This window comes from Leptonotus elevatus, chromosome 8, assembly GCF_054856555.1.
Source record: "Leptonotus elevatus isolate MCC_2025b chromosome 8, RoL_Lele_1.0, whole genome shotgun sequence".
Lineage (NCBI taxonomy): Eukaryota > Metazoa > Chordata > Actinopteri > Syngnathiformes > Syngnathidae > Leptonotus > Leptonotus elevatus.
This window is the reverse complement of record NC_141246.1, coordinates 21,610,218-21,637,800: the sequence shown is the minus strand read 5'-3', so window position 1 is coordinate 21,637,800 and position 27,583 is coordinate 21,610,218. Positions and strand designations below refer to the sequence as shown.

Here is a 27,583-nt window from a genome sequence, read left to right as displayed (position 1 = left end):
CACACATATATCAGTCACAGCCTAACCTATTAATGGAACAGAATAAAAAAAGAAGAAGATGTGAATCAAAAATAAAAATAAAACCTGCAACCTAACTAACTAAGATAAAAAAAAAGGTAGATGAAAAAGGTAGATGAGGGATAGAGATGGAAGTGTTTTGACCTGTCAATCCTTTTTATATTTGAATCAAAGCGTTGCACCAGTAGTATGTGGTCAGATTGCAATAAAGGCACAACTTACGGACTGGTTCAGTTGCACGGGAGAAAGAGGGTCTCTCGAGCGTTGATCCTCAGTTAAAGAAAACTCAGTTGGAAGCAATCTGGGCGGTTGGCGCACGCGCAGCTGGAATGCTGCACTGAAGTCTCTGGTTAATGGTGATGGGCGCACGACGGAGAGGCCGCTGCAGGTTTCCGGTTGGTGGCGAGGTGCACGCGCAGCGTGGAGGCCGCGGCAGGTCCTTGGCTGGCACAAGTCCCGGTTGGTGGTGATGTGCTTGCGCAGTTGAGAGGCCGCGGTCAGTTGGTTTGGGCGCTGCGGGCAGTCTCGGAAGCACGGCTGGAGCAGAAATGGTTGCTGGCGCGCAGTGGCCCGGTGCCTAACAGCCGTCGTGGGACCGGGTCGGCGGGGCGCTGCGTGAATCAGAGAGCGGAGGGTAAGTGGGTCAGCTCTCGGCAGGAGCAGACACGCGCGTTTCGGAACGTGCAGTTAGATTGTGAGTCCTTGCTTGATGCGTGCTTTGGGGCGCGCGTTGTGGCTCAAGTCCGGGGCGACCACATTTCTAGTGATGGTCAGGAGAAGTTCATGGGGCGAGAGGAGAGGTGAAGAGGAAGAGGGGAGAAGAGAGAGAAGTTCCTTCGCACGCTGGCTTTTAAAACTGTCCAAAGGGGCCGGGCAGTTAGTCCCGCCTCTTCCATGCGCGTGAAGCAGACTTGGTCCACTGAGACCAAGCTTTTGGAATAGCATTTGATAATTTTTTTATTATAATTGACAAGCCAGATGCTTCATTTATCATTCTGAACACATTTCAAACATTACTGCGATCATAAAGTTATTGAATCCGCTAAGCTTACTAATTAGCTAAACTTAGGTGGCTACAGAAGTTACACAAATCATTCATTTGAGATAGACATACAGGTTGTGTACAATGATAAACAACAGAAGTCACTTGATGTCAGTCAAATACATAGAGTCCGTTTATGTCCTGAATTATGTAGACTTCAGATTAATTAGGAGCGGCAGGATTCTTGAGGATAATACCAAATGTGACCGCTGGAGGGCACTGTTGTACCGTATAACGTCCAAAGGGCGTTGTTTCCAAAAACACATGGCTAATTCCTGTGGATAGGCCAGACCATAAAAGATGGTCTGGGGACTGATAAGCAGTCTTATCGCTAGTTTGCTTACTAAACCGGCTTTCAGGTCTGTAGGCTCTGAGGTATGTGTTTCCTGTGTGTTGTAAAAAAACAACGAAATCCAGTCCCTGCTGGAGGGAAATTCAAAGAGTTTTTACTTTTTGAACTGTCTCTGGTTGGTTTAAGAGAACACAGGGTTGAGGACACACTTTCCCCAGGGGGAAATGTTTAAAAAGGCAAATAAAAGGAAAACATTGAGGGTGACGGGCAATATTCGTTACACTGTCGGCCAATCAGATGACAGTGACGGCACGGCCCTGCTCGGCCCTAGATGACCGGCGCGGCATAACCAATGGAAACACCAACATCAGGGGCCAACCAAGGCTGACTCGTTGTGAAACCGGTCCAGTGGAAAAGCGACATTTAGTTACGGTAGTCAACCCCCACTTAGTGGAGTCACAGGACAAAATAGTTATTTTGTCTTTGATGAGGTTGCAAAAATTAACAACCAGACAATGTTCACTACAACCTGGATTCCCCAACCCTGTGTCGATAGACTCTGTTTCACGCATTTTTGTACCTTTCTTTCACTGAGGCTCCGCCCACATCCTTTTTTTTTTGGCTCTTTGCTTGTTGTTTTTCCACGCCGAACTTTTGTAATTGTTTCTTTTACACCATTACACTACATTGAATACCCCAATATTTGGAAAATGCAGTGACTAAACTACATTATTAAATACACCTTATTTGCACGAGTTTGAGTCCTAACTAATGTGGCTATTTTGTCACGATTAATGACGTCAGGAAAATGGACCTTTGAATACAAATACAGGACAGTATATACATTTTCAACACTAACTATGGCACACCATAGATCGCACTCAAATACAGAAACAAACGTATTGGTAAAGTATTTTTTTTATTAAGCAAACAGAAGGCAAAACAGATCTTAGCAATGGAAAAACTTGCACTGCATAAATAGGATTGTGTTTTATCGGTCATAAACATACTAGTAGGTAATAGTTGAATGTTAATGTGACTGCATCCTGCAACATTATTTACTATGTTCATAATGATCATTAGTCATATATCCCTTATAAAATAAAATAACAAATAAAATAAAAAACTTTAAACTGACTGCATGTGCATGGTTTCAAGGATGTCGTGATTGTTTTGAATTCTGCAAAAACATTTAAACCTTCAAGTGCCGTGCAGACGCTATAATACAGGAGTCACGTATGCATTTTTGTTGTTGTTATTGTCTATCATCTATAAATGTAAATACAGTGCTGTATTTGATCTTGTGAATGTAATGAAATAATCCTCGTTTGTCATGTATTCATGTACAGTACATGGAATTTGTCCTCTGCATTTGACTCATCAGAGCAAACACACCGTTAGTGGCACCTAATGGAGCAGGGGGCTTCTTAACTGCTGGGGCAATTTCAGTGACAAATTTCCACCACAGCAAAGACTATTAGTTGAGTACGATGGCGTATTAGGACCATGTATAAATATTTTTCTAGAGGGGGTGGAACATTCTGAGAAAGAAATCTCACACATTTATAAGAAATATACCCGCAGATTTGTCACATTAAAAAGTTGCAATTTGCAAGAAAAAAAATTGCATGCATTGACGAGAAATAAACTTGCAGATTTGTGATGAGAAAAAAAATCAGAAACTGACGAGAAATACATGTAGCGTAGCTAGCTATAGTCTGGACAAGGTGCTGGCTTTTGTCCACCAGGAGATATATAACATAATGATTTTTTGGTGGTTAATGAAGCACTCTTTATAAAATGAAAAGGCAGAATGGAGATGGATTTCTTCTTAAACTTTACTGGTCACACACTTCCTGACTCTATCAGCCGACTAACACTAACCAATTAGAAGCTAGCAGACTTTAGGTAAATGCAAGTGAATGACTGAAAACAGCAGATTCAACACAACAATTTTGCTACTTGTACAAAAATATGAATGTCTAAGTAATCATTTGGAAACATAAATGCAGAGGTAAATATACATTTTAACAAATTACCTTAAATGCTTGATCTTCAGGGAGTGAACCTTCGCAAAGCGAGGCGTTTTACCCAACGCTTCAAAGTGTGAATGGTTAATATTATATGGTTGATATCTGCTAAAGCAATTACTATCTTCTTGAAAACCCGGCATAAAAGTATTGGCACAAACATCCGAGTACGCTACATATATTTCTCATACGTTTCTGAGTTTTTTTCTCACAAATTTGCCACTTTATAATGTCACAAATCTGCGAGTTTATTTCTTGTAAATTTGTGAGCTTTTTTCTCACAAATTTGACACTTTATAATGCCGCAAATATTTGAGTTTTTTCTCATAAATTTGTCAGTTTTTTCCAAAACATCACACCCACCCCCCTCAAAGAAATATAAATTGATACGTAGCAAATTATTTAGCATTTTTGTATTTGTAAGGGCAGAATTCCTGATCAGGGTTCTATCGTGTATCTCGTGAGGATGTGTGCACCAATGCTGTGACTGTGTGTATTCTGCTATGTTGACTTTGGTGGGAACTTTTATCTTCTATACAGTGCTTAACGTAAATAAGAACACCCCAAAAGATCTGTTAGAAAACCTTGTGCTCCTGTGAGAATTATTTTAAATGGCGTATTATGCTACAAAATACTAAATAATAACTAAATAATAGATTAGTTGTGTTCACTGAGAAATGACTGAAAAGCATACTTGCTGGGTATACTCATTGATGTTAACACTAACTACGAAAATATAGAAATCCTTCAGAACGAAACAAATGTGTTACTTTTCATCAGCTTGTTGATTGTTGTACGACTTATTGAGCTGAATGCCCTTCATTAAGCCGGCGAACTGCTCTTCCTATGAGAACATGGGGGGGAAAAAATATATTAAAAAATTAAAACATCAGCTAACTCATGTTTGTATCGCACGCACACACACATCTAGTTACTGATTCCTTACCAGTACGTTCAACCGTTCAGCTGCTGCAATTGCGATGTTCAGCTTACGTTCATCATCCTCCCTCTCCTCCTCAATCACACCCAACCTGTCACAGACACGGACAGCCAAAATCGTACAAATTGGTTACCTAATAAGCCATTTTTGTCAACAGTATTGAGTAAATGCAATTCCAACATGGCCAACCATCTAAGTGTTGATGTAGTGTAATGATGACACTATACTTTCCAGACTATAAGTTGTTAATTTTTTCTTTAAGGCTGTAAATGTGATGGTCCATTTTCTGTCATATTGTCTGACCTTTTGTTTTGTTTTAGTTTTTTTATGTTTCCCACAGCCGACAATCTCCAGCCCTGAGTAGCATGCTGGAGCTTTTCTTGTTTTAGTTTGGGCTGGTGAATGCCGGTAGCTTTGCTGTTTCTTTGTTAATCTGAATTTTCGCCTTTTATTAAGTTAGGGGGACAACGTTGAATCCAACAACCTTTGATTAGGGTTGGTCCCGTGTTGGCTCCACTTATTTTCCTTTTGGTCGGGGTCTCCAGTCCTTTTTCTTTGTTCATTTAAACTTATTTTTGTTTGGGTTGAACAAAGCTTGTGCTTTTTGACCTCACGTCCTTTTTATGTTGTGGTCTCTTCAGTAGCCAAAGCAGTTGTAACATACCTGAAGGTGGCGCTAGCAAGCTGCTCCTCTCGCACAACCAGCAGATTCTGGAGTTCATTCATTTCAGCCTGCAATATTGCATTCTGGTCTTGACTTTGGTTAATGAAGTCTTCCAGTCGCTGTGCCATTTCCAGCTCACGCTCAGTCACCTGGTCTATTCCCAGGCGAAGCTCGGACAGTTCTTGGGCATGCTGGTTTTATGGTATGCAAAGACATAATCTGAGATATGTTACTGAGAATCCATAAATGGTTGCCTTATTTATATGAAAGCTTTCTGAGGCTTTGACATACCCTATCCAGTAAGCGGAGTTCCTCCTGCTCTGACTGCATTTTTTTCCCGGGCTCCCTGCTTTGTATATCTTTAATCCATGGAACTGGTGCACATGGTTTGTTTGCTTTACTCTGATAAAGAGAAAAGAAAACAACATATTCTATTATACATGGTTAAAAGTCTCTTAATTGTAGCACAGTTCGGACTATACCCTGTGTTTTGGCCAAAATAAGATTAAATACAGATAGAATCCAGTTGGGGCTCAGTTACTCTTTTAATAAGTGAGGAGTGTGGTCTTCGACCTGCTCCGTGTGTAAAGTGCCCCGAGACAACTTCTGTTGTGATTTGGCGCTAAAATTGTCTTTTAGAATTAATATAGCAGTGATTAAATTATTGTGTATCAATATATATCCATTTTTGGGAGTAATATATCTTTAATGAGTGTATTATATTGTATTTTATATATATATATTTATATATATATTGATACACAATCATTAATCACTGCTCTATATTAATTCTAAAAGACATGAACACCTAATTGAATTTTAGCACCAAATCACAACAGAAGTTGTCTCACAGAAGCTAGAGTCACGCTTTAGCCCAGAGGTGGTAGTTGTAAAAAACTCTACAATGCAGCTTTACACAAACGTTAGTTAGTTTTTTTTTTTGTTGTTTTTTATTACTCACAGTTTTTGGTGATGAGATGAGGGGCTGGTTTGTTTCCAAATCGTTTTCTTGGTTATTTGTGGGCAGAGCTTCAGAACTTGTCTGCCTTTTCATTTTTTTTTCAGGACGTCGATGTGGAGCACTTTGAGTTCTGGTGACCGGCTTCCTCCTCCGAGCTTTGACATCTCTGTGAAATAAATAAACTTCTGTGTCAATATTTAAATATTTAATATTTAAATATTTAGGATTTAGAGCTGCCAGAATGGAATTTGTTGAATCTCCCTTCATGTGATGTATTTTTTTTCACTGCTAACTTATTACTCATTCTAGTGATCAACATAATCGAAACTGTTAATGACAATGTTCTTACAGTATATGAAAACTCAAAAAGGGTGTCGCTCAACTGTTATTGTTGATATTTTGTCATGATATTTTTCAACCATAATGCCAAGGAGGCCTTGCATGTTCTAAAGGATCTTCATAGATGGATGAAAAGATTCAATAGCAGAAAAAGCTCTGAAGTTAGACAGTAGACCACATACCCATCTCTGAGGCTCTTGGAGTCCTGAGGAAGCTGCTGGAGGGATGATTGATGAGGGCTAAATTTGCTCAAGTCTTTCGGAGGGACGTACATTGGTTTGGCTTGTTTCCTTGGGCTGTGAGAAAGAACAGACTTTTACTGAAGTACGACAACAACAAACGAGAGATCTTACTGTCAACATACTTGTTAATTGTGATCTGATGTATCTCAGGGCCCAGTGACTCTGTTATCTGGTTCAGAATCAAAGGCAAAGGGTGCAACCTCTCTATTGTTCCCTAAAGTATATACAGTAAAAACTCTGTCAGCGTGTGTGGTAATGAAAACTATGCAGCTGCAAAAGCACACACACAACAACCAAATGAAAAGCAACCAGATACAAGAATACAAAGATAACACACTGTTATGCTAGCAATTTAAAGACTTGCTTGCCACCAAAATCACAACGAAATATAGTCAAACTGAATGCGAGGGATCCGGCAAATTAAAAATAAAAATTTTCAGGGTTCCTGTCAGTCACCGGCATTTAGAATTGTCATTACAGTACTGCCCACCCAGTGCCAGTGTCACTGCCAGGGGCAGTTCAAGTTGGCCATAAACCATAGTGCACCTGGCTATGGTTATGGCTTGTTCGTGTTAAGACATTTATAACACACCTACCACAAGGAAGACAAAAAGAACAAATAACAACAATACTTAAGGTCACCACAGTGACCACACCCAGCCGCATTACACACTGTTCACAAGTGGCAGACGCAAGCGTGACAGCCAGGGCAACAACACCAAAATAGTTTAATTGTATCTATTCTACAGGCCATTAGGCTATCGAATTAACACACTATTGTGATAATGTCTTTCAACACATTTCAAAGGTCAAGTCATTGTGCATTTAAAGTGTCATCAGAATGGAATAATCTAGCTCACTCACTTAGAGCGATCATCTGGTCTCATGTCTTGAAATCATCTCTACTTATTCATTGCCAAACATCTTGCCCTTGCTTTGCAGTTCCCTTCTCTGTTGGACTCAGATTGTCTGGACTTAATCTCCTCTTGCTGGCATTCGTGTACCTTATTTCTAAATGTATTTACAATTATTTACCTTATGCCTTTTTGATGTTGAGTAAACTACACTACACTGTGCGTATGTACTAGTCTGTACTGTATGTAAGTGTGTGTGTTTTTGTTATGTTCTGGATTTACCATAAATTATATCCAATTTTGTATTGTGATTATATTTATGTATTGTAAGACCCCCTTGAAAATAAGATAATGCGTCTCAAAGGGTCATCCTTGAAAGAAAGAGATTTACCTGTACATACAAATATTGTCCCCTCTGTTCCTCACCATGCAAAGCAATATTTACACATATTTTTCATAAACAATATATTTGCACATTCTGAATGTTTTTTTATGTATCATTTTATGTATCAAATTATTTTTGAATTGCACCATGGTTGTTTGTACATTGTAGTATATTTATTCTTATGCCGAGACTTGATTCTATTTGTTTTTAAGTTTTATATTACATTTTTGAAATGTTATTTTTGCCTGTGTAAGAAGCAAAGCAACAATTCAATTCCTTAGCGTAACCACAATGTTTCCGCTCACAATAAAACATCTTGAGTATATTATTAGAGGGGCAGAGGCCTTGTTTTTGTCACCTTTTTCCTTTTTTGTGTGTTTTTTATACTTGGCCAATAAATCTGGTTCTGATTCTTATGGGGGAAAAAATCCAAGCCTAGCAAAATATATATTAAGAAAAAAAAAGTTGGTGGAAAATGTTTTGATGCAGGTTAAACTTTTGGTCATAATTCCAAGAGGTAAGTTTGGCATTTCTGTTTTCAGCATGAAACACAATGATGGTGAACATCACAACATATAAGCAATATTACCCAACCAACTTTTGCTTTACTTGTATTTTACTGGTGTCCCTCCCTCGGCAAAGAACATTTAACCCCAAACCCTGCGAGATATGCACAAACAATTGCAGGACATAAAATTCGGTTATAAAAGTGACAAACTCAAATTTCCTTCGTACCTGATCCTTCAGACAGATTATGTCTACCAGCAGGCCGTGAAGCACAGCCAGTCGCAGAGGTAGGTCAACATAACCATCAAAAGAGCTCATTGGCACCTCAGTGTATGGATTGGATACTGTTTGGAGAAAGCCCCTCATTCTGTCCCAATACTGCTGTAAGAAGTCATTCATAAATAGCATGTACTCCTCCTTCTCTCCAAACCTGCAGTAGAACAATAGAGGTGTAAACTGAAAGAGAATGGTTATTCTCTTTTCTTAAAGGGGAGGTCAAGCCCCCCCCCCCCAAAAATGTGACATTCTGATTAATATTACATTTCTGGAAAATGAGCAGCAGAATCCAGCCGTTTTTAATCCATCTAAGGGGGCGGCCATTTTGTCACTTGCTGTTGATGACATCAATGTTCCTCAGGGCTCTGGCAACGACCAATCACAGCTCACCTGTTTTCTGAAGCTGCGCTGTGATTGGTTGTTACCTGAGACCTGAGCAACATTGATGTCATCTTTAGTCGACAGCAAGTGAGCAAAATGGCCGCCCTCTGAGATGGACAAAAACAGTTGGATTTTGCTACTCATATTCTATAATATTAATCAGAATTTAGACTAGTGAGGTCACATATAACATATTATTGTCAAAAAACACTTACACTTTAAAAAATATATTAATTTAGGTATTTTGTGGAGGTGTTTTTAAAAGTTATGCATAATTACGACTGGCATTGCAAATAAAGTTGCTCACAGAGTGAAGTTTGCCAAGTTCTGTATGACTTTGGCAGTTAGGGTGAGTGTGCGCAGGGTGTTTGGCTCTGGGTATGGTTGTGTCAATCCAAAAAGAGACGGACTGAGGACAGCGGGACACAAGAAACGAAGGAAGAGGGAAGCAGAGATGAGACGTTGGCCAATCTCTGGTCTTCCTTGATCTTCACACAGTTCCGTCCAACTTGAGAAAATCTTGTTCAACTCTTCAGGAAAGTGTCTAAAAACAATGAAATATTTATTTAAATTGAAAACTATTATGAAGATCCAAAAGTGATTTTTATTTTATTTTCTGTGAGCTTCATTATCTTACCCGTGGAGGTCAAAAATTTTCCGCACCACCTCATCACACACTTGCCTCAAGTGCCTCTGGTTGTTTGATAGTTCAGAGGCATGACATTTGCGGGGATCAACTTCGCAATTGTACCCCGTTACATAGAGACGTATGATGAAGTCTCCTGAAATGTAGGAGAAAGAGAGCCCTGTGAAAAAGTATTCCTAATCAAGGGGGAAGCCAGTTCAATTGAACATATTTACCTAGTGTGTCGATGAGGTATTTTTGTCCAACCAGCTTCATATATTCATCAATGGCTTTCGTGGCAAGTGTGTTCTCTCGGAAGATAAGAGCCTCCTTCTCTCCAAGACGTTCAATTTCGGCAGTGCCCAAATCAACAAGAAACTCCTGAAACATTATATGCAGGATTGGGAGGGTTACCTTTAAAATGTAATCTGTTACAGTTACAAGTTACCTGCTAAAAAATTTAGTTAGTAACGTAATCCAAGTACCATAATATTAAAGTAATGTAACTGGATTATTTTTGGATTACTCCAATATTGAGTATGCTCATGAAGACAAAATAAAAATAAATATCACCACAATATATATTCTATACAATGTGCCCCTGCTATTTGCGGGTGATTGGGACCCGGGCAGCCTACAAAAAGCACCTAAAAAAATTGTAATTAAAAAGCATGTATTGATTGATTGATTGATTGATTGATTGAAGGCCATATGCTGTCACTGAATGCAACCACACCTCACCTCACAGTTTGATAGATAGATAGATAGATAGATAGATAGATAGATAGATAGATAGATAGATAGATAGATAGATAGATAGATAGATAGATAGATAGATAGATAGATAGATAGATAGATAGATAGATAGATAGATAGATAGATAGATAGATGATGCGTGACATCAACTGCAAAATGAACTTATATCCCAGTCACAAGTTTAGCCGAGCATATGTTGTGCATGATGCTTAAATAGTGAATTGGTGGGAGGAAGATTTGTTTGGAAGGTGTAACTCACATTATGGTTGTAGGCTAGCGGGCTAGCTAGCAAGAAGCTACAGCACGTAGCATGCCGCTGGACTTTTAGCTTTAACTTTCGCTCTGAGTAAGTTCCAGGAATACCGGTCGCCATTTCCTCCTCCCGTCCGTGAAGCTTTTTCAAACTGCTACACGACTAGTCAGTTCGTTCGTTCCCACCTCCCCGACATGTAGCAACGGTCCCACTCGCGCAGGCGTGTACGCGCTCTCTCTCTTTCTCTCGCCCTCTTTCGCTCTCTCTCTCATTGTAGAAATTGTAATCCCTATTTTTAATAAATGTACCTGTTATCTGATTACATGTTTTTTTCCTGTAACTGTAATGGAATACAGTTACATTTCTTTGGTAATATGATTACGTAACGCCGGTGCATGTATTCCGTTACTCCCCAAGCCTGATTATATGATATATTAACACATCATGTCAATTACATTAGCTTGTGTTTGAACATTGATGTTCTCCAAGCTCCCTCTCAGAGATGTCATCAGCAAATTTAAAGGTAGCTTGCACCACTAGGCTGCAGATGACCAACACTAGATGACTACTGTATTACCCTGATACTACAGATGAACTAAATCAGTGGCTATAGCTGACCGAGGAGAGACGGCTACGACCGCTGTATTGAAAAGCTGAGTGACAGAGGGGATTGACTTTCTGCTTCATCGTGGACTATGGACTCAAACATCAGCTGAGTATGATTCTGTTTACTGCTTTTCAATTGCATACGTTTTGTAGCTAAATTTAGAGTCCTGACGTTAATGCTTTGTCCCAGATTACCCACACCACTGAGAAAAAGTTCACAACGATCGCTCCAAACTCAATTCACTTAAATGTGGTGAAAACTCAAGTTTTAAAAGTTATGCTCCAGAAGTCACCACCTGTTTAGGATTAGCCTAAAAATATGCCACTCAGCTTGAGACCCCACAACATGTCATCAATCAGGTCGTGATTTTTGATGAACTACTCAGGGCACTGAATCGATCGCAAAAGTAATGTGTTGGCTGCGATTCATTCAATGCTATGAGAAGTAAATTACGTGGATGAATAAGAATATTCACAGGCATGATTAACACATTAAGGGATCTACTTTTATGGACTGGTGCCCGTGCGCTCGGCGTAAAAAAGTGCCATACTCATGCATGGTGTGACACGAGAAAATGGAGCATATGGTATTTCCTTCAACCTCAGCAAAATGCATCAAAGAATCAAGTGTGTATTTCGCTTTTTTGTTTTGTCTTTTGCCGTTTTGTAGATTTGCTTGATATGAACAGTTTTATTACTTACTTATTTATTTATTTACTCTTGATGAATGACTGAAATGCTTGTATAGTAAATTCTTAATTTTTTTATGATGCTGGAGCACATTATTTCCATATTCATAAAAAAAAAGTCACAAATAAGAGGGGTCAAACAGAGTCCCCCAACCTTAGAGGTTTCAATGTTAAAACCCTTTCCATATGTTTTTACCTTTGCTTTGCCGATACTCTGCAGCACATGCACAAGTGCCCTGGCCAGCTCCTCCCTTTCTTTAACATTCAGAAGTGGCTCCAAGCTTTTGCACATTTCTGCATAATTCACAGTCACATACTCAGCAAACTCCTTATATTTCTCCATAGGTAGGACCTGTAGATTCTGGAAACGGGCTTTGATGCGGAGAGAAGCCTGTGGCCCCAGATTCTCTTTGGTGCACCCTGTTGAGAGCTTGTAAGGAATGATGGGATACCATTTCTCCTGATAGGTCCTCCCTCGGATATCGGCTAAGTGTATGTTCACACTACCCAGTGGCTGCAGACCAAACTCATCTCGGGAGTGGCGCTTTTTCTTGGGATCTTCTTCGCGGAAGAGGTGCAAGGTGATTTGTGAGATGCAGGGAAGATTGTCAAGTTCAAATAACTCTCCCCAGAATAACTGGCATCCCCCTGGAACACCTCCGCTGCCACTCAGGCTTCCCGAAGAGCCGGTAGAGCATTCGACAGCCTGACTGGACACCTTTCCAACAGGGCGAGTGGTGGTACGAGCAAACAGAGTCCCATCCAAGTGTACCTCACAGTAATAACGGCGTTTGGGTGGCAGATCCTTTGCTTCCTTCACCCACAGACTTAGGGAGTTCTCTGTGCGCTCAATGTTATCCTGTAAACAGAATTACAGTACATTAAGTAAGTGACATTTTCTGTAGCATTGTCTTTGATGATCAGTTTGGACCAAATAAATCACCTTATTGGGCTGGGCAGCCCTTCTCAAGTCTTCAATCCAACGATCACGCTCTGCAGCTGAGGAGCAGCCAAAACAGTGTGTGTTCTCAGAGTTTATGACCTATAAATGCAAAATATTAAATATACATGAAGTATAGATCAAAAGCAACAGTTTTGCATCATTTTAACTCAAGCATTTTGGCGCTCAATTTAAGATTAGCTATTGAACTGCAGCACCAAGTTTAATTTACCCTGAAGACTTCACTAAAGTCACTTTACCCTGTTGGTTGGGGTAAAAGTACTTGTTACCAGGAAGGACCTGACCAACCAACATTTTACTCTCAAAATGAAGAATGCATGGGTTGAAAAGGACTGTACCTCAAAACAGTACTTCTCCCCTAAAATAGAGCTGTGGACTGGCCTGACCACAGTACTGGCATCTGCATTTAGATCCAGACTTCCAACCGGGCTCACTGGAATCGACACAGACTCCTTGGATCCATAGAGCCTTAAATAAAAACAGAATGAACGTTTCGTCACAATGGAAACATTAAGGTTGTATAGACCTTGACTCGGACAAATATGGAGCAATGTAATGTACCTTCAGGTTATTGATTCCAAGTAATCATTTTAGTAAGAGAAACTACTGTTTTGTTGTGATTTTTATTGTTGAGTGATATGTTACAGTAGCTGAGTATGGTAAGAAATATTTGTTGTGCAGTGGTAAGTTTGTGTTTTTTCTCTGTATACCTCAAATTAATCATGAAGAATGCTTATTATTTTTTTTTTTTTATTTAACATTTATTTAACCAGGAATGTGAAAGGGAGTCCTGGCCAAGAGGTGGATCAAGTTACAGTTGCAACAAATGTAACTTCTTTTTTTTTTTCAATTGCTAAAACTCATGCATAGCACAATAAAATTCTTGTAATTTTTGCCAAAATCAGGCATTTCCTTTGAAGTGTGATAACTTAGTCATTTATGAATATTTTTTTCATTTTCAACCGCTCAAAATGTTCACTGGCATCAGACCTATCTATACATATATAGTTTTTAAAAAAAAAGTTAACTATGCTGTACTATGTAAAATAAAGGTCTAATTTGAATATTTCATATGACATGTTTAGAGGCTTGAATAAGTCCATCAGTCATAAAAATATAATTTTTTATGCATGCCCAGTTTTCACACAATGGCAGTTTTCTGAATAACACAAAATTCTTGTAATTTTGCCCAAATCGGGCTTTTCCTTTGAAGTGTGATAACTTAGTCATTTATGAATATTTTTTTTCACTTTAACCGCTCAAAATGTTCAGTAGCATTAGACGTATCTATACATATATAGTTTTTTTTTTTATGCCCACTATTGACAATAATAGCATTATTATGCTAATAGCAAGACTAACTATGCTGTATATATATATCTATATCTATATATATATATATATATATATATATATATATATATATATATATATATATATATATATATATATATATATATATATATATATATAAAATAAAAGTCTAATTTGAATATTTCATATGACATAGTTAGAGGCTCAAACAAGTCCATAAGTCATAACAATAATTTTTTTTTATGCATGCCCAGTTTTTACACAATGGCATTTTTCTGAATAGCACAAAACTCTTGTAATTTTGCCCAAATCAGCCATTTCCTTTGAAGTGAGATAGCTTAGTCATTTATGAATATTTTTTTCACTTTCAACCGCTCAAAATGTTCAGTGGCATCAGACCTATCTAAACATATATCGTTTTTATTTTTATTTTTTAATGCCCCCTATGGACAATAATAGCAGTATTATGCTAACAGCAAAACTAACTAGGCTGTATAAATAGATATAAAATAAAAGACTAATTTGAATATTTCATTTGACATAGTTAGAGGCTCAAACAAGTCCATAAGTCATAACAATAGATTTTTTTATGCATGCCCAGTTTTTACACAAGGGCATTTTTCTGCATAAAATTATTGTAATTTTGTCCCAAATCAGGCTTTTCCTTTGAAGTGTGATAATTTATGAAAACTTTTTTTCACTTTCAACCGCTCAAAATGTTCAGTGGCATCAGACCTATCTATACATTTTTTTTTTTTATGCCCCAATGGACAATAATAGCAGTATTATGCTAACAGCAAAACTAACTATGCTGTATATATATATCATGGATAGATATAAATCAAAGTAAAATATTTCATATGACATAATTAAATCCTTGAATAAGTCAATAAGTCGTAACAAGATATTTTTTTCTTTAGAATAAGAAGGTCAAAGTCACAATAACTGATTTTGATGACAGAATTGATGAGTAACACTTCAGAACAAATATGCAGAATTCATGAACATGAAACACCAGTTACTGAAACGAAGAACTACTACTAACTAAACACCAGAACTACTTTTTTCCCCCCATTGAACATTTCATGCAATGGGTCTTGATGTGTTTTTGCAAATGTAAGTTCCACATTTTGCGTAAAACGTTTAAAGCCCGAAGTGGCTTTGTGCAAAGGCCACATTGTTTGCGCTTAGACGGGGGTCCAGCACGCTGCTGTGCATGCTCCACCTGCTCCACCAAGCCTTCAGCAGAAGGCTTTGCTTCCCGTTTCAAAATTTCAACCCAAATTAGAGCCTTGCCTTGTTCCTCAAGCCGCTTGAAGCTTTTCTTATGGTTCGCTGTATGATGCCCTAGTTGGAAAACAAATCTAACGCAGTTTCAGGGCTGCTGATTCTGGCTACTGCGTATAGGGTTGCCCCGGGGTTAGGAATGGGATGGGGGAAATAATGTGTGGCCACTTAGTGAGTAGGAGACCATAATAGTTTGACATTTTTTGAGAGACACTCACTAATTTCTTTGCCCTGATCGCCGTCATTTTCATCATCCTCTGCCTCCTCGTGGTGTTCATCTCCGCCCCTCCCACCCCCTCGCTCTCACCTCCGCGATCATCTGCGTCCACTTTCCACACCTTGTCATGCTCATCTCCGTATTCATCGTCATCATCCTCTTCCTTCTCTGGCATTCAAAGTCCAAGAGTAGACTCTTCAACCTCTTTCGAGCTCTCCGAACTAGCGTCCGAATAAAATTCTTCTTCGGAATTAGTACTTTCGAAAACAAGCCGAATCGCGTCCTCCAATACAATATTTCTAGCCATTGCTACCAGTTGTGGTGAAAGAAATGCAAAGTAGTGATCATCGCGAGAACAACGACCTCAAAAATGCCCAGAACCAATAAGAGTAAAGAAGTTCCAACACCCAACCAGTAAGAGTTGAAATTCAAACAATAACAATAAAAAAGTGCTTTTTTTTTTTTTGCATTTGTGGGCAGTACCTTTGTATTTTCGTGTGCACACCTGCTAATATGCATGCCCAAATAGACTGAAAGTGAGCTCAGACACATCAACACTAAACTTTTTTGTAATGCCAACCGTTTTTATCACATTCATTTTGACCAATCTGCAGCAGGCTTTGCACAAGCAAATTAATTTATTACCCTATGGCGCCACCTAGTGGATTTTGGGTGTTAACACTCTCAACACACAAATTGCTCTATTTTCATGTTTATGGCTCGTCAAAGAAGCGATTGCATCAGTAATCACGGAAAATGCATTATAACACATCAAGTTTACAGCATAACAAAAACTGTGATTTATGAGCCAAAATCGGGCATTATTACAAGAATTTCGAGTGAATCTCTCCCTCCTGTTTGCAATAATTATAAATTGCAGCATGGCGCCAATTTGAACTTCTACATTTTTTAACAATCCTGGTGAAATGTCAGGTCCCTAGTGTATTTTTTTCAAATGCTTTTTCTTTGATGAAACACAGAAAAACATAAAAAGGCCAGAAAATGGACAAATAACACCGACGGGCTTTAAACAGACATACAGAGAGCAAAACCTCTTCTCAAGTCTCCAAAACTCTAAACACATTTTCTGCTTTACACGCATTTTGCAATTCAAAATGGCACTTTTTAAATGAACTGAACACGGTTCTCTGCATAAGACACAACAATCTGACATAAAGTGTTTGCCATTTCAAAAACACTGCCATTCAAATTTACACTAAATGAGCTAATTGGTCAACATATGTGCCACCTGGCCAAACACCTCAGTGGTTAATTGCTATGCCCTCAATCAGGAAATAAGCACTATAAAAAGACTACAGCTGAGCACCTTTTATTTATTTATTTATTTATTTATTTATTTATTTATTTATTTATTTATTTTTACAACATTGGAAGACGTGGCAGCTGGAATTTTTTTCTGCAATTTTCTTTTTCAGTTTACTGTTTCGTGAGCATATATTTGTTCACTCCAATGTAAACATATCTGCTATACATATGTTGCACTGACTTTTTTGCGAAAAAAACAAAAAAACACGTAAATGTTTCAACAGCGTGTGTGTATCTTCAAATATTTCTGTGCATGTGAACAATCTGAAGAATGTTCTACTATTTGAACTATGTTAGTATTATGACAGAGCATATTAAAAATGAGAGTGCTTTTCATTATGCCCAACAGTGTGTAGTTGATTAGACATAAATCTGGTAAATTAATGACGTGTGCCACTTGATACAAAACTTTGCTTTTGATAAAGGTATATGTAGTTTTGGTTGGGGGATTTTGCAGTTCGGGTGTGTGGTTTTGTGAATTGTTACGTACTTTGATAAAACCAGCCTAGCTTGCAAAATAGTGTTTTAGCAACCAGAAAAAAAACTGTAAACACAATTTACGATTATTTAACATAAGAATTATATGAAACCGTTACAAGTTAAGGAGTTCATATGAAATGCTCTCAATTTGGATTTAAAGTTATACAAGGAGATAACGTCTATACATTTGTAGTCATTTTGCAATAGGTTCTACGTAGAAGGGGCAGAGATGACAAAAGCCTTTTATTTCCCAAACAAAATGTCATTTGAACGCAAACTGTAAGAATGAACACTTCTCTGTGTGATGAAGTTGCAAATGTAAGAGGACAGTAGTCCAATAATGGCCTTGTAAAAGTGTATCAGTGAGCCAACCTCCTGGTAGTCACTGGAAGCCATCCTATTCAAGAGTACAGTTCACATTGATGGGTCAAAACCCTACATTTACTGAAAAACCTCAGAAAAGCATGGGACACCAAATCAGTCTTTGTCAGGCGTTGAGCTGAAGCATTCATATATATTTCAAGTCTCCATAATCAAAGATGGATTTTTTTTTTAAGTGTTGCTGTTGTAAATCAATTTTAACCTTACAAGAAAAATCTAATTTATTTCTGAAACGGAAAAAAATGCATTTTTATAAAAATATGTATGTTTTTAATAAAAGTGTGCATTTTATGACTGAAGTGTGTCATTTTGCAAACAATGTAGGAGTTATACAAATTGAGCATGCATGGTGTTTGGATAATTGTAGCAAGATTTTGAAAAAAAGAGCCCTGCTTTCAAAATTGTGAAGGCAAAATAACTGTAAACGGAACGTAGACCTGAATGTCACTGCTAATGTCTGTTACTGCCAAACTATTCAATACTGATAAATGACCTGTGAAAAGTGGGTGTGACACCTTGCAAGAATGTTGAAAGTGTCTTTCAAAACACAGTGTATTTATCTATATAAATTGTGACAGTAAAACATATTTAAAAGTTGTTAAACTAAAGTAATGACTTGGCTTTTATCTCAGCATTTTGCAGCATGTACGGTGTGTGCGTGTGTGTGTGTGCGTGCGTGCGCGTGAATGGCGCGAGCCAGGATGTGACCTAAAATTCGCATTCAATTTACCTGCTTCCTTTGTTTAGCCCCATGTGGTTGAGTTGAGTGTTGCTATTTCTCTTGGCCTTGTTCTCAAGACGTCGCTTTATAAGTGCCTTCAGGGGGAAACGTAACAACATTTAAAATGCATTTGCAACATGTCGTTAATCATTATGTTTGACACATGCCACACTCACCCGCACGCCACCATCTTCTTTCTTCGGTCGAGGGTTCACGTGGTCAGGACTACATTCTAAAAGGAACACATATGAGACATAAATAAGAGTGAAAAGCTCACTCCTACTGTAAATTACCAACACAACTCATATGTGCTTTTCCACTGGAGAAACGTTGACATTTCAATACAGGATGCGGTTTTAAGCAGAGGTGGCAAAAGTACTTGCACACTGTACCTAAATAGATGTACAGAAACTTGTAAAAAAAAATATGTAAAGGCATATTGATTCCATTTATTTACTTAAGGAAAAGTAAAAAAAAATTATATACATACACTATTTGTTTTCATAGCACAACGACAAAAATAGATTTCTGCATACAAATATATGATCATAGTGCTTTAGCTGAGAAGAAAACAAAGCAAGTGAGCACTGACTCAGGCTTCAATGCCATCAAAACAAGGTGTTCCCAGAGCTTTGTTAATGTGTCTTTGTTAACTGACAAACAAAAAAATGCAAATAACATCTCAAATGGATGCTTCTCAGAATATGTTGCCATTTTTAAGGCTGGTAGTGATTCTAAGAAGGAAGAGATAAATAGCTAGATCTGCTTTTTGGGATAATAAAAGTACAGTAATTAAGGGATACACTGAAAGACTAATACACGTCACCTACAGCCATCAACAAACACAACAGTTAACAATATTCTGAAGCAAAGCAGAGAAAACAAAAGTAGCTAACAAAAATTACTAAAAGCATGTACTCACCACATTAAAACGTATTAACAGACGAGCAACAAAATAAGAGTAGTAATGTAAAATAATTAAAAGGGGAAAAACATGATTTTAAAATGATGAGTTCTTAAAAAAAACTTTAAATTTGTCTTGTACCTTGTCTTACCATATCCTTATCTCTGTTTATGTTGTGTATCTAGGACTAGGGGACTCGAGAAAAAAAAAAAAGTGTCAGTGGTTGAATGTTATGCTCGTTTAATTTCTGACTTTTCAGAGAACATGACAGGTGGTCAAATACATTTGTTTAGCACTCTTCACTTCAACTATTTATGTTCTCAAAATTGTTCAAATACATTTTGATTGTGATCTAGGCATTAAAATTGTTATTTAAATTTTTGATCAAATGCAACATAAATATTGATGTTGGAATTATTGATGAGTGGAATGGTAAGCTATTTTAGACTGATATACACCAATACGCGTAAAATTATCATCTTACTTAAATGACTGTGTCTATCCATCCATCCATCCATCCATCCATCCATCCATCCATCCATCCATCCATCCATCCATCCATCTTCTACCGCTTATCCAAGGTCAGGTCGCGGGGCCAGCCACTTCAACCAGCTCCTCCGATGGGATCCCAAGGCGTTCCCTGGCCAGCCGAGAGACATAGTCTCTTCAGCGTGTCCTGGGTCATCCCCGGGGCATCTCGCCGGTGGGACATGCCCCGACCACCTCTCCAGGGAGGTGTCTAGGAGGCATCCGAACCAGATGCCCAAGCCACCTCAGCTGGCTCCTCTCAAAGTGGAGGAGTTGCGGCTTGACCCTGAGGCCCTCCCGGATGACCGAGCTTCTTACGCTATCTCTAAGGGCGAGCCCGGACACCCTGCGGAGGAAACTCATTTCGGCCGCTTGTATCCAGGATCTTGTTCTTTCGGTCACGAACTGTGGGTCGTGATCAAAAGAACAAAATCCCGGTGATAGTAGGAACGTAGATCGATTGGTAAATCGAGAGCTTCGCCTTTCGGCTCAGCTCCTTCTTCACCACAACGGACCGATACAGAGTCCGCATCACTGCAGGCGCAGCACCGATCCGCCTGTCGATCTCCCGGATTTGGAGGTGCTGATCTTTTAACAGCCGCTTCACACTCGGCTGCGAACCGTTTCAGTGAGAGTTGGAGATCATGGCTTGAAGAAGCCAACAGCACCATGTCATCTGCAAAAAGCAGAGATGCAATGCTGAGGCCACCAAACCGGACCCCCTCAACGCCTTGGCTACGCCTAGAAATTCTGTCCATAAAAGTTATGAGCAGAATTGGTGACAAAGGGCAGCCATGGCGAAGTCCAACCCTCACTGGAAATGAATCCGACTTACTGCCGGCAACGCGGACGAAGCTCTGGCACCGGTCGTACAGGGACGGCACAGCCCGTATCAAGGGCCTCAGTACCCCGTACTCCCGAAGCACCCCCCACAGGACTCCACGAGGGACCCGGTCGAACGCCTTCTCAAAATTCACAAAACACATGTAGACTAGTTGGGGGAAATCCCACGCACCCTCGAGGACCCTGCAGAGGGTGAAGAGCTGGTCCACTTTTCCACGGCCGGGACGAAAACCACCCTGCTCCTCCTGAATCCGAGATTCGACTTCCCGACTGACCCTCCTCTTCAGCACCCCTGAACAGACCTTACCAGGGAGGCTGAGGAGTGTGATTCCTCTATAGTTGGAACACACCCTCCGGTCCCCCTTCTTAAAGAGGGTGACCACCACTCCGGTCTGACAATCCAGAGGCACTGTCCCCGATGTCCACGCGATGTTGTAGAGGCATGTCAACCACGGCAGCCCTACAACATCCAGAGCCTTTAGGAACTCCGAGCGGATCTCATCCACCCCCGGGGCCCTGCCACCGAGGAGCTTTCCAACCACCTCAGCGACTTCGAACCCAGAGATAGGAGAGCCCACCTCAGAGTCCCCAGACTCTGCTTCCTCAAAGGAAGACGTTTCGGTAAAATTGAGGAGGACTTCGAAGCACTCTGCCCACCAGCTCACGACGTCCCGAGTCAAGGTCACCAGCACCCCATCTCCACTATACACAGTGTTGATGGTGCACTGCTTTCCCCTCCTGAGATGCCGGATGGTGGACCAGAATTTCCTCAAAGCCGTTCAGAAGTTGTTTTCCATGGCCTCACCGAACTCCTCCCATGTCCGAGTTTTTGCCTGAGCGACCGCCCAAGCTGCGTTCCGCTTGGCCAGCCGGTATCTGTCAACTGCTTCCGGAGTCCCACAGGCCAAAAGGGCCCGATAGGACTCCTTCTTCAGCTTGATGGCATCCCTTACTGCTGGTGTCCACCAGCGGGTTCGAGGATTTCCGCCACAACAGGCACTGACCACCTTATGGCCACAGCCAATCCCTCTGCCGAAGGTGGGCATTGAAACTCCTTCTGACGGGGGATTCGGCCAGACGTTCCCAGCAAACCTTCACAATACGTTTGGGTCTGCCAGGTCTGACCGGCATCTTCCCCCACCATCGGAGCCAACACACCACCAGGTGGTGATCAGTTGACAGCTCCGCCCCTCTCTTCACCTGAGTGTCCAAAACATGCAACCGCAAATCCGATGACACGACTACAAAGTCGATCATCGAACTGCAGCCTAGGGTGTCCTTCTGCCAAGTGCACATATGGACACCCCTATATTTGAACATGGTGTTTGTTACAGACAATCCGTGACGAGCACAGAAGTCCAATAACAAAACACCACTCGGGTTCTGCTCGGGGGGGGCAGTTCCTCCCAATCACGCGCTATCCAGCACACCCTCCAAGGACTCCAAAAAGGGTGGGTACTCTGAACTGCTATTTGGTGCATATCAGGACCCGTCCCCCCACCCAAAGGCGGAGGGAGGCTACCCTCTCATCTACCGGGGTGAACCCCAACGTAGTGTGACTGTGTCTACAAAATTTTAGTAGGCAATATTGAATACAGTATTCCCTATACTTGTATTATTATTTAAATATAATACAACACTTATCTTCATTCCTAAAATTAAATATATTTAATATTTTAACATATATAACATATATACCTGTACATTACACAAGTAATACTTCATTATTATTTCCTTAGTTTTAGTTTTGAGTTTGCTTGAGCCTTTAAATATGATTTTAATCATGATAGTTCACACATTTACTGTAAGATGACAATGTTAGGGAAATATTCCTATCTGCTGCAAAGTGTTAATTATGTACAGTAAATATTTAACAATGATTACTTTTTTATAATACCGTATGTACCTCTTATTCCATGTTTGTTTTGAGTGACAATTAACACATTTTTATCTCCGCCCCTGAAATTTAAAAAACTGAAGCTATTTTTCTTATTCTTTTTTAATGCGGTGTTGTTATCCGGTTTTCCAGAGTTGAAAATAAAGCAACACACTAAGTACAGTAACAATATATTTTTACTTGTAAGTTCCAACCACTGTTCTTAAAGAGGTATTACAACCAGTTTGCTTACATTAGACTCTCACCCTTGCCACTTACCTAACGCCCCGCCACACACAATCCATCGTCTGAATCCCATCATTTAGTACGAATGGTCTTGTTTAATTAATATGTCCCCATGTAACGCTCGCTGATCTCTTTGGGAGTCCAATGTTGCGAGTACACCAACCAGCAAAAAGCAATGCTAGCCCTAAGATCCACTGATCTAGAATGAAAAGTGGACTTTACCCTCTGCTTTCACTTGGCCAAGAACAACTTGTGATGCTATCTCCCCCCCAAAAAAGAGGAAGTAATTTGACATTCACACTCTTGGATAAACATTCTGTTATTTCCTCTGTGGCTGTCTGCAGGATTCAGACATCTCCTTTAGATGATGTCTGTACAGTAGCACTTCAGTTTTGGAGGCAAGTGAGTATGAAATTGTCACCTTATTTTTCAAATTAATTATTCATTTATTGACCTGTGTCGATGTCCACAAGATTCTGCATGCTGAGGTTGGACAGGCAGCTGTTAACACGGTTTCGGGTCCACATTGTTGGCTGGGGACATACACAGAAGCAAAACCCTGAACAATTGTATTTGCATCTGAAAACAAAGTTGTGTGGATGTGTGGATGTTACTTCTTCCTCGGTGCAGATGAGAATCTGTCCGTCTTGAAGAACACAGTTGCTAATATTCCATAAGGTAACTTCTTGAGGTTGCGCCCACTGATTTTTTGTGGGTTCTGTGGACACAGCTTCATTCACACCTTCACCCAAACACAGTTAACAGACAAACAGGCATATAGTTAACCAAAATGCGTTGATGCAACTCAAAAGCCTTAATTCTGATGAGAAAACAAAGATGACAGAGCATGCAGCTTTTCTAAACCAGCAAAAACTGGACCATAGTTACATGCATATGCGTGCTGGCCTCAGTTTTTTTATTTTTTATCTCCTCATCGCTCTAGGCCACTCCCATTTTAAAAGTGGAAAGTGATGCTATCTGTCTTTCCAAGACACACGGAGCTGCACACTTCCTGTGAGTTTTCCTCAATGTTAATTTTGAAACAGCACTGTATCAGAATACATCATATAGCCACAAGAAATCCATTGATTCATTAATTTGGCTCAATTTTGTTTTCTTGGTATGACAGAAAATACCTATTCTTCATTATTTCCTTCTATAGGCAGACATTTCACCTCATTCTTTTCATTCTTTTCTTCCAGTATATTATTTATTGAACAAAGCCCAAAATTTCATCTTGGGCTTGAATTTTATGGGGCTTGACAGATGATTTTTCTGTAGCTTTTGTGCGTGATTTTATAATTATTTAGCTTTTATCACATATTTGCATATCATCACCCTCTTAAAATAATTGCCTGTTTTTTTATTAATTATTTTTTTGCCTAAATCATCTCCTCGTGATGCAAATGATTCCATTTTTTGTGTTTCCTGAAAAATAAAAAATAAAATGACTTGGGCGATTATTTAAAGAAGGCGTTAATATGCTTGATGTTCTGACATTTTACATGATCTGATTGTCTCCATGCATTCAATAGTTAAATGTGTTACTAGTCATCATCTTTAAATGACACTACAACCACAAGTCAACTACCGAGCACACCAAATTCCCTGAAGCACAGGCCAAGTAATGTATGCTTGATCATCTGCAGCCATTGATGGCCAAGCAGGGCTTATCATCCTGAATCATTTGTGTCAGGCGTGTGTCTTGACCTCCGCTGAACCCCTGAGACTGAAGCCCCGTTCAAACAAATCTCATACACACAGAAGCATTTCAAGACTTGCATGTATCCAAAAGAAGACGCTGAGGACATTTAACGGCTGTAACGTATATGCCAAATCTGGAGTGGCGCTGTAGCGCAGCCACAAGGAGTTAACGGAAAGTGTAGAAGAAGAATCAGCGAAGAAGATGGACACTTTTTTTTCTAACTTTATTGCATTCTAAAGAACAAAAATGACGATTTGGACGTTTGCAGCGTTGCTGCCCATTTTCCACTACTGACCACTAAATGTAGCAGAAATTACAATTGTAACCCACTATGTTAATTTGTATTGATTACAGATTTTTACTAGAATGGCGGTGTTCATTCTTAGTAACGTAACGAGCAGCACTTTACATTTATAACAACATGTTATTTTTGTAATGCTTGCAGATACTAACTGGAGTGGCAGTTTCAAAATATTAAGTGTTGAAAGCCGTCAATACTTGCTCACTTTGCATAGAAGGATACTGCGTTCATTCATGTTTTGTTTTTTTACATCCTTCATATGTTGAAATGGTTCATGAAAACACATATTTCATCAAATCTGACATTAACAGTAGGGAGACTGGGGCTAGTTGTATCACAAGTAAGTTGTCACATTGCAATTTTCTTCTCCACCAGAGGGTGCAACAAAAAAAGTGGAACACTAGTTTTTTTTTTTCCGTATAAATGGTCAGGGGTGGTGTACTGTCTAAGAAGAGAATAGCACATTGTGAGCTGAGATGAGTGCCAGTTATCTGTTTTGCACAACCCAAAGTAAAAAAAATCAACTTCGTATATTTTGAAACAGGCGTCTAGCAGCAAATCAGGTGGACCCGTTAGAGGAGAGATTCAGGCATCTTGTCATACCTGGCTCAGTCACTGTTCTGTCTTGAGCTAACTTTAAACTAGAGTTATTAGCCAACATGGTAGTTTGGGGCAACTTGTCTCAGTCATTTTGGGGTTTGTTGTCACCTCTGGCAACTCGGTTTACATTTTCCAGAATTGCCCCTCGGAGGATGAGTCTGAAGCGTGAGGAAATTAGTTTGCTAGGTTTTGTTTCATTGTTTAAAATAGATTTTCCGTTTTTCCAGTTGTTGAATTGGAGCTACAATATGCCCACATGTCAGGACTGGTTTAAGTTTCATGATGAACCATTCATGAATCCACTAACCGAAATGCTTTATTTATTTTAATTCAATTTAATCTCAAATTTCCAGTTTAAGGGATGCAAAACAGGCATTTGAGGCTGAGCGCTATGACCTCGATGCCAGCAGTTCCTAAGAACTTTAATATATTTCATAATATTGTATGTTAAAGTTTGCTCAATGACTATGGTAAATTTTCAAGATTAATGATAAACAATTTCTCTGGCTGTAAAAACAAACAAACAGGAGAACAAGGATCATTTTGTCCTTGTTTTATTAGTTGCGAAATCCAGTGTGACATCTTACCCCATATAGTGTGACAACTTACACATTGGTGGGGCAATATGTCACATGTTTTCTCCCTCTATTTGATGGCTTATAACTCTGCACTGACACAAAGTTTGAAAATGAAATGAATTCAAAAAATATACCTAAGGCTTTGGTCTTACATCTGGGATATGTTTTGTTTATATATGATGTATTCAGTACAAGAAATATATAAAATTATAAAAAGTGAAACAACTAGCCTCAGTCTGCCCTACCTGTCTCAATAGTATATGGATTTTACATATGACTGTCTTAAATCGAACATCACATTATCATTGTTTAAACTGATGAACGCACACGGACACCTCACCTGCAAACAATGTAGGGGTGCTGTTTCGACTGTGCAGTCTGGGCCTTTTGAGCTTCTGAGACACAGACCTCCAGTACTTTCTGAAGCGGGCCCCTCCTCCTGCTTGCTCAGCGTCTGCAGCGGCGTCTGCAGAAAGCGGTGTTGACGGTTCTCCCTGTGGTGTGCCGGCAGAGCTGGACGAGTGGGTCAGGGTGGCAAAAAGTGACACGGGAGGCAAAGAAAGAGCCCTTCTGAAGGGATTTTTTCCCATTGAGTTTGTCTTGGTTGTTTTTTCTTCCTCACTCAGGGCCTTGCGCCACAATTGCATCTTGTTCCATTTGTTGCCCTTTTGAATCCTTTCAGTTGTAGATGAGGCAGAGGCAGCTCCGTCTTCAGTCATATCATGAAGTGATTCCTTCGAGGCAGTTTCCCATTTGTATGTGTTGAGGGGGTCAATGGACTCAGCGGTTTGTCCCTCGAGATGATCTAAAGGAGGATTCCCCTTCTTCTCCGGTGATCCTTCTGATGGATGAGCAGCAGGCTCCACTTCTTTTTGCTCCTCAATTCCCATTTTAATGATCAAGCTGTGAATGACATTCTTTTCCGGTTTGCATGTAACAATAAAAATGAAAAAATTGTGCAATATACGCAGTTCATTGGACAGCCACCTATTTTCCCAACTGACTTACCTTTTGCTTGGATGTACTCGTGTACAATGAGGCTATGAAGACCTGCTGGTTCTCTCCGTATCATTTCATCATTTCCTGTTTCCAGTCGACACAACATGTCTGTGGTCGCTTTGGTGCTGTACCCAACTACTTACTTCCTCACACTCACTCTTTTTGCCAAATATATTTACTGAATTCAGGTAATCCTTTTCACATCCTGTTCTTGTTTTTCCCCTTTATATGTAGTTTTTGCCTTGGATAGCATTTTGGGTTTTTTCTTGTATTTATTTAAAAGAAGCTCAAAATTTGCAAACAATAAATTGTGTGATGTGTCCGTGTCAGTGTGTTGCCTCAAACAAAGACAGCATCTCAGGCATTGAGTCATTGTGTCTCCCACAACCGTGAGATAAGTTTATGGCGCATAAATAAATGTATTATTTGCTCAATAACTTATAGCTTACCATTCTC

At 39.6% G+C, this 27,583-nt stretch overlaps 1 protein-coding gene across 6 annotated transcripts; it reads right to left on the bottom strand.

The window, feature by feature from the left end:
• Positions 1-15: 15 nt before the first annotated feature.
• On the bottom strand, positions 16-27,182 carry rasal3 (RAS protein activator like 3). 6 transcript variants are annotated; one of them, XM_086083539.1, is made up of 20 exons: positions 27,137-27,182; positions 26,469-27,031; positions 23,559-23,686; positions 23,399-23,477; positions 18,724-18,779; positions 18,557-18,642; positions 13,160-13,289; positions 12,804-12,902; positions 12,057-12,719; positions 9,793-9,937; positions 9,569-9,713; positions 9,239-9,475; positions 8,503-8,704; positions 6,651-6,742; positions 6,469-6,582; positions 5,948-6,113; positions 5,278-5,388; positions 4,987-5,177; positions 4,329-4,413; positions 16-629 (listed from the first exon to the last, which is right to left on the bottom strand). In XM_086083539.1, the coding sequence occupies exons 2-20, from the start codon at positions 27,016-27,018 to the stop codon at positions 516-518; spliced, it is 3,393 nt and encodes a 1,130-aa protein (XP_085939665.1). In that variant the 5' UTR covers positions 27,019-27,031; positions 27,137-27,182; the 3' UTR covers positions 16-515. The 6 variants fall into 6 exon arrangements, with proteins under 6 accessions (XP_085939665.1, XP_085939666.1, XP_085939664.1 ...); XM_086083540.1 differs by lacking the exon at positions 27,137-27,182 and adding an exon at positions 4,153-4,226 and having other exon boundaries at positions 26,469-27,118; XM_086083538.1 differs by lacking the exon at positions 27,137-27,182 and having other exon boundaries at positions 26,469-27,118.
• Positions 27,183-27,583: the final 401 nt, after the last annotated feature.

Excerpts from the sequence above, each read along its gene's own strand:
- rasal3 (XM_086083539.1), bottom strand. The coding sequence starts at position 27,018 with ATGGGAATTGAGGAGCAAAAAGAAGTGGAGCCTGCTGCTCATCCATCA. Across the intron at positions 12,720-12,803 it reads GGGCTGCCCAGCCCAATAAG|GATAACATTGAGCGCACAGA; the intron begins GTGATTTATTTG and ends TTCTGTTTACAG. Across the intron at positions 9,476-9,568 it reads AAAATTTTTGACCTCCACGG|ACACTTTCCTGAAGAGTTGA; the intron begins GTAAGATAATGA and ends CATTGTTTTTAG.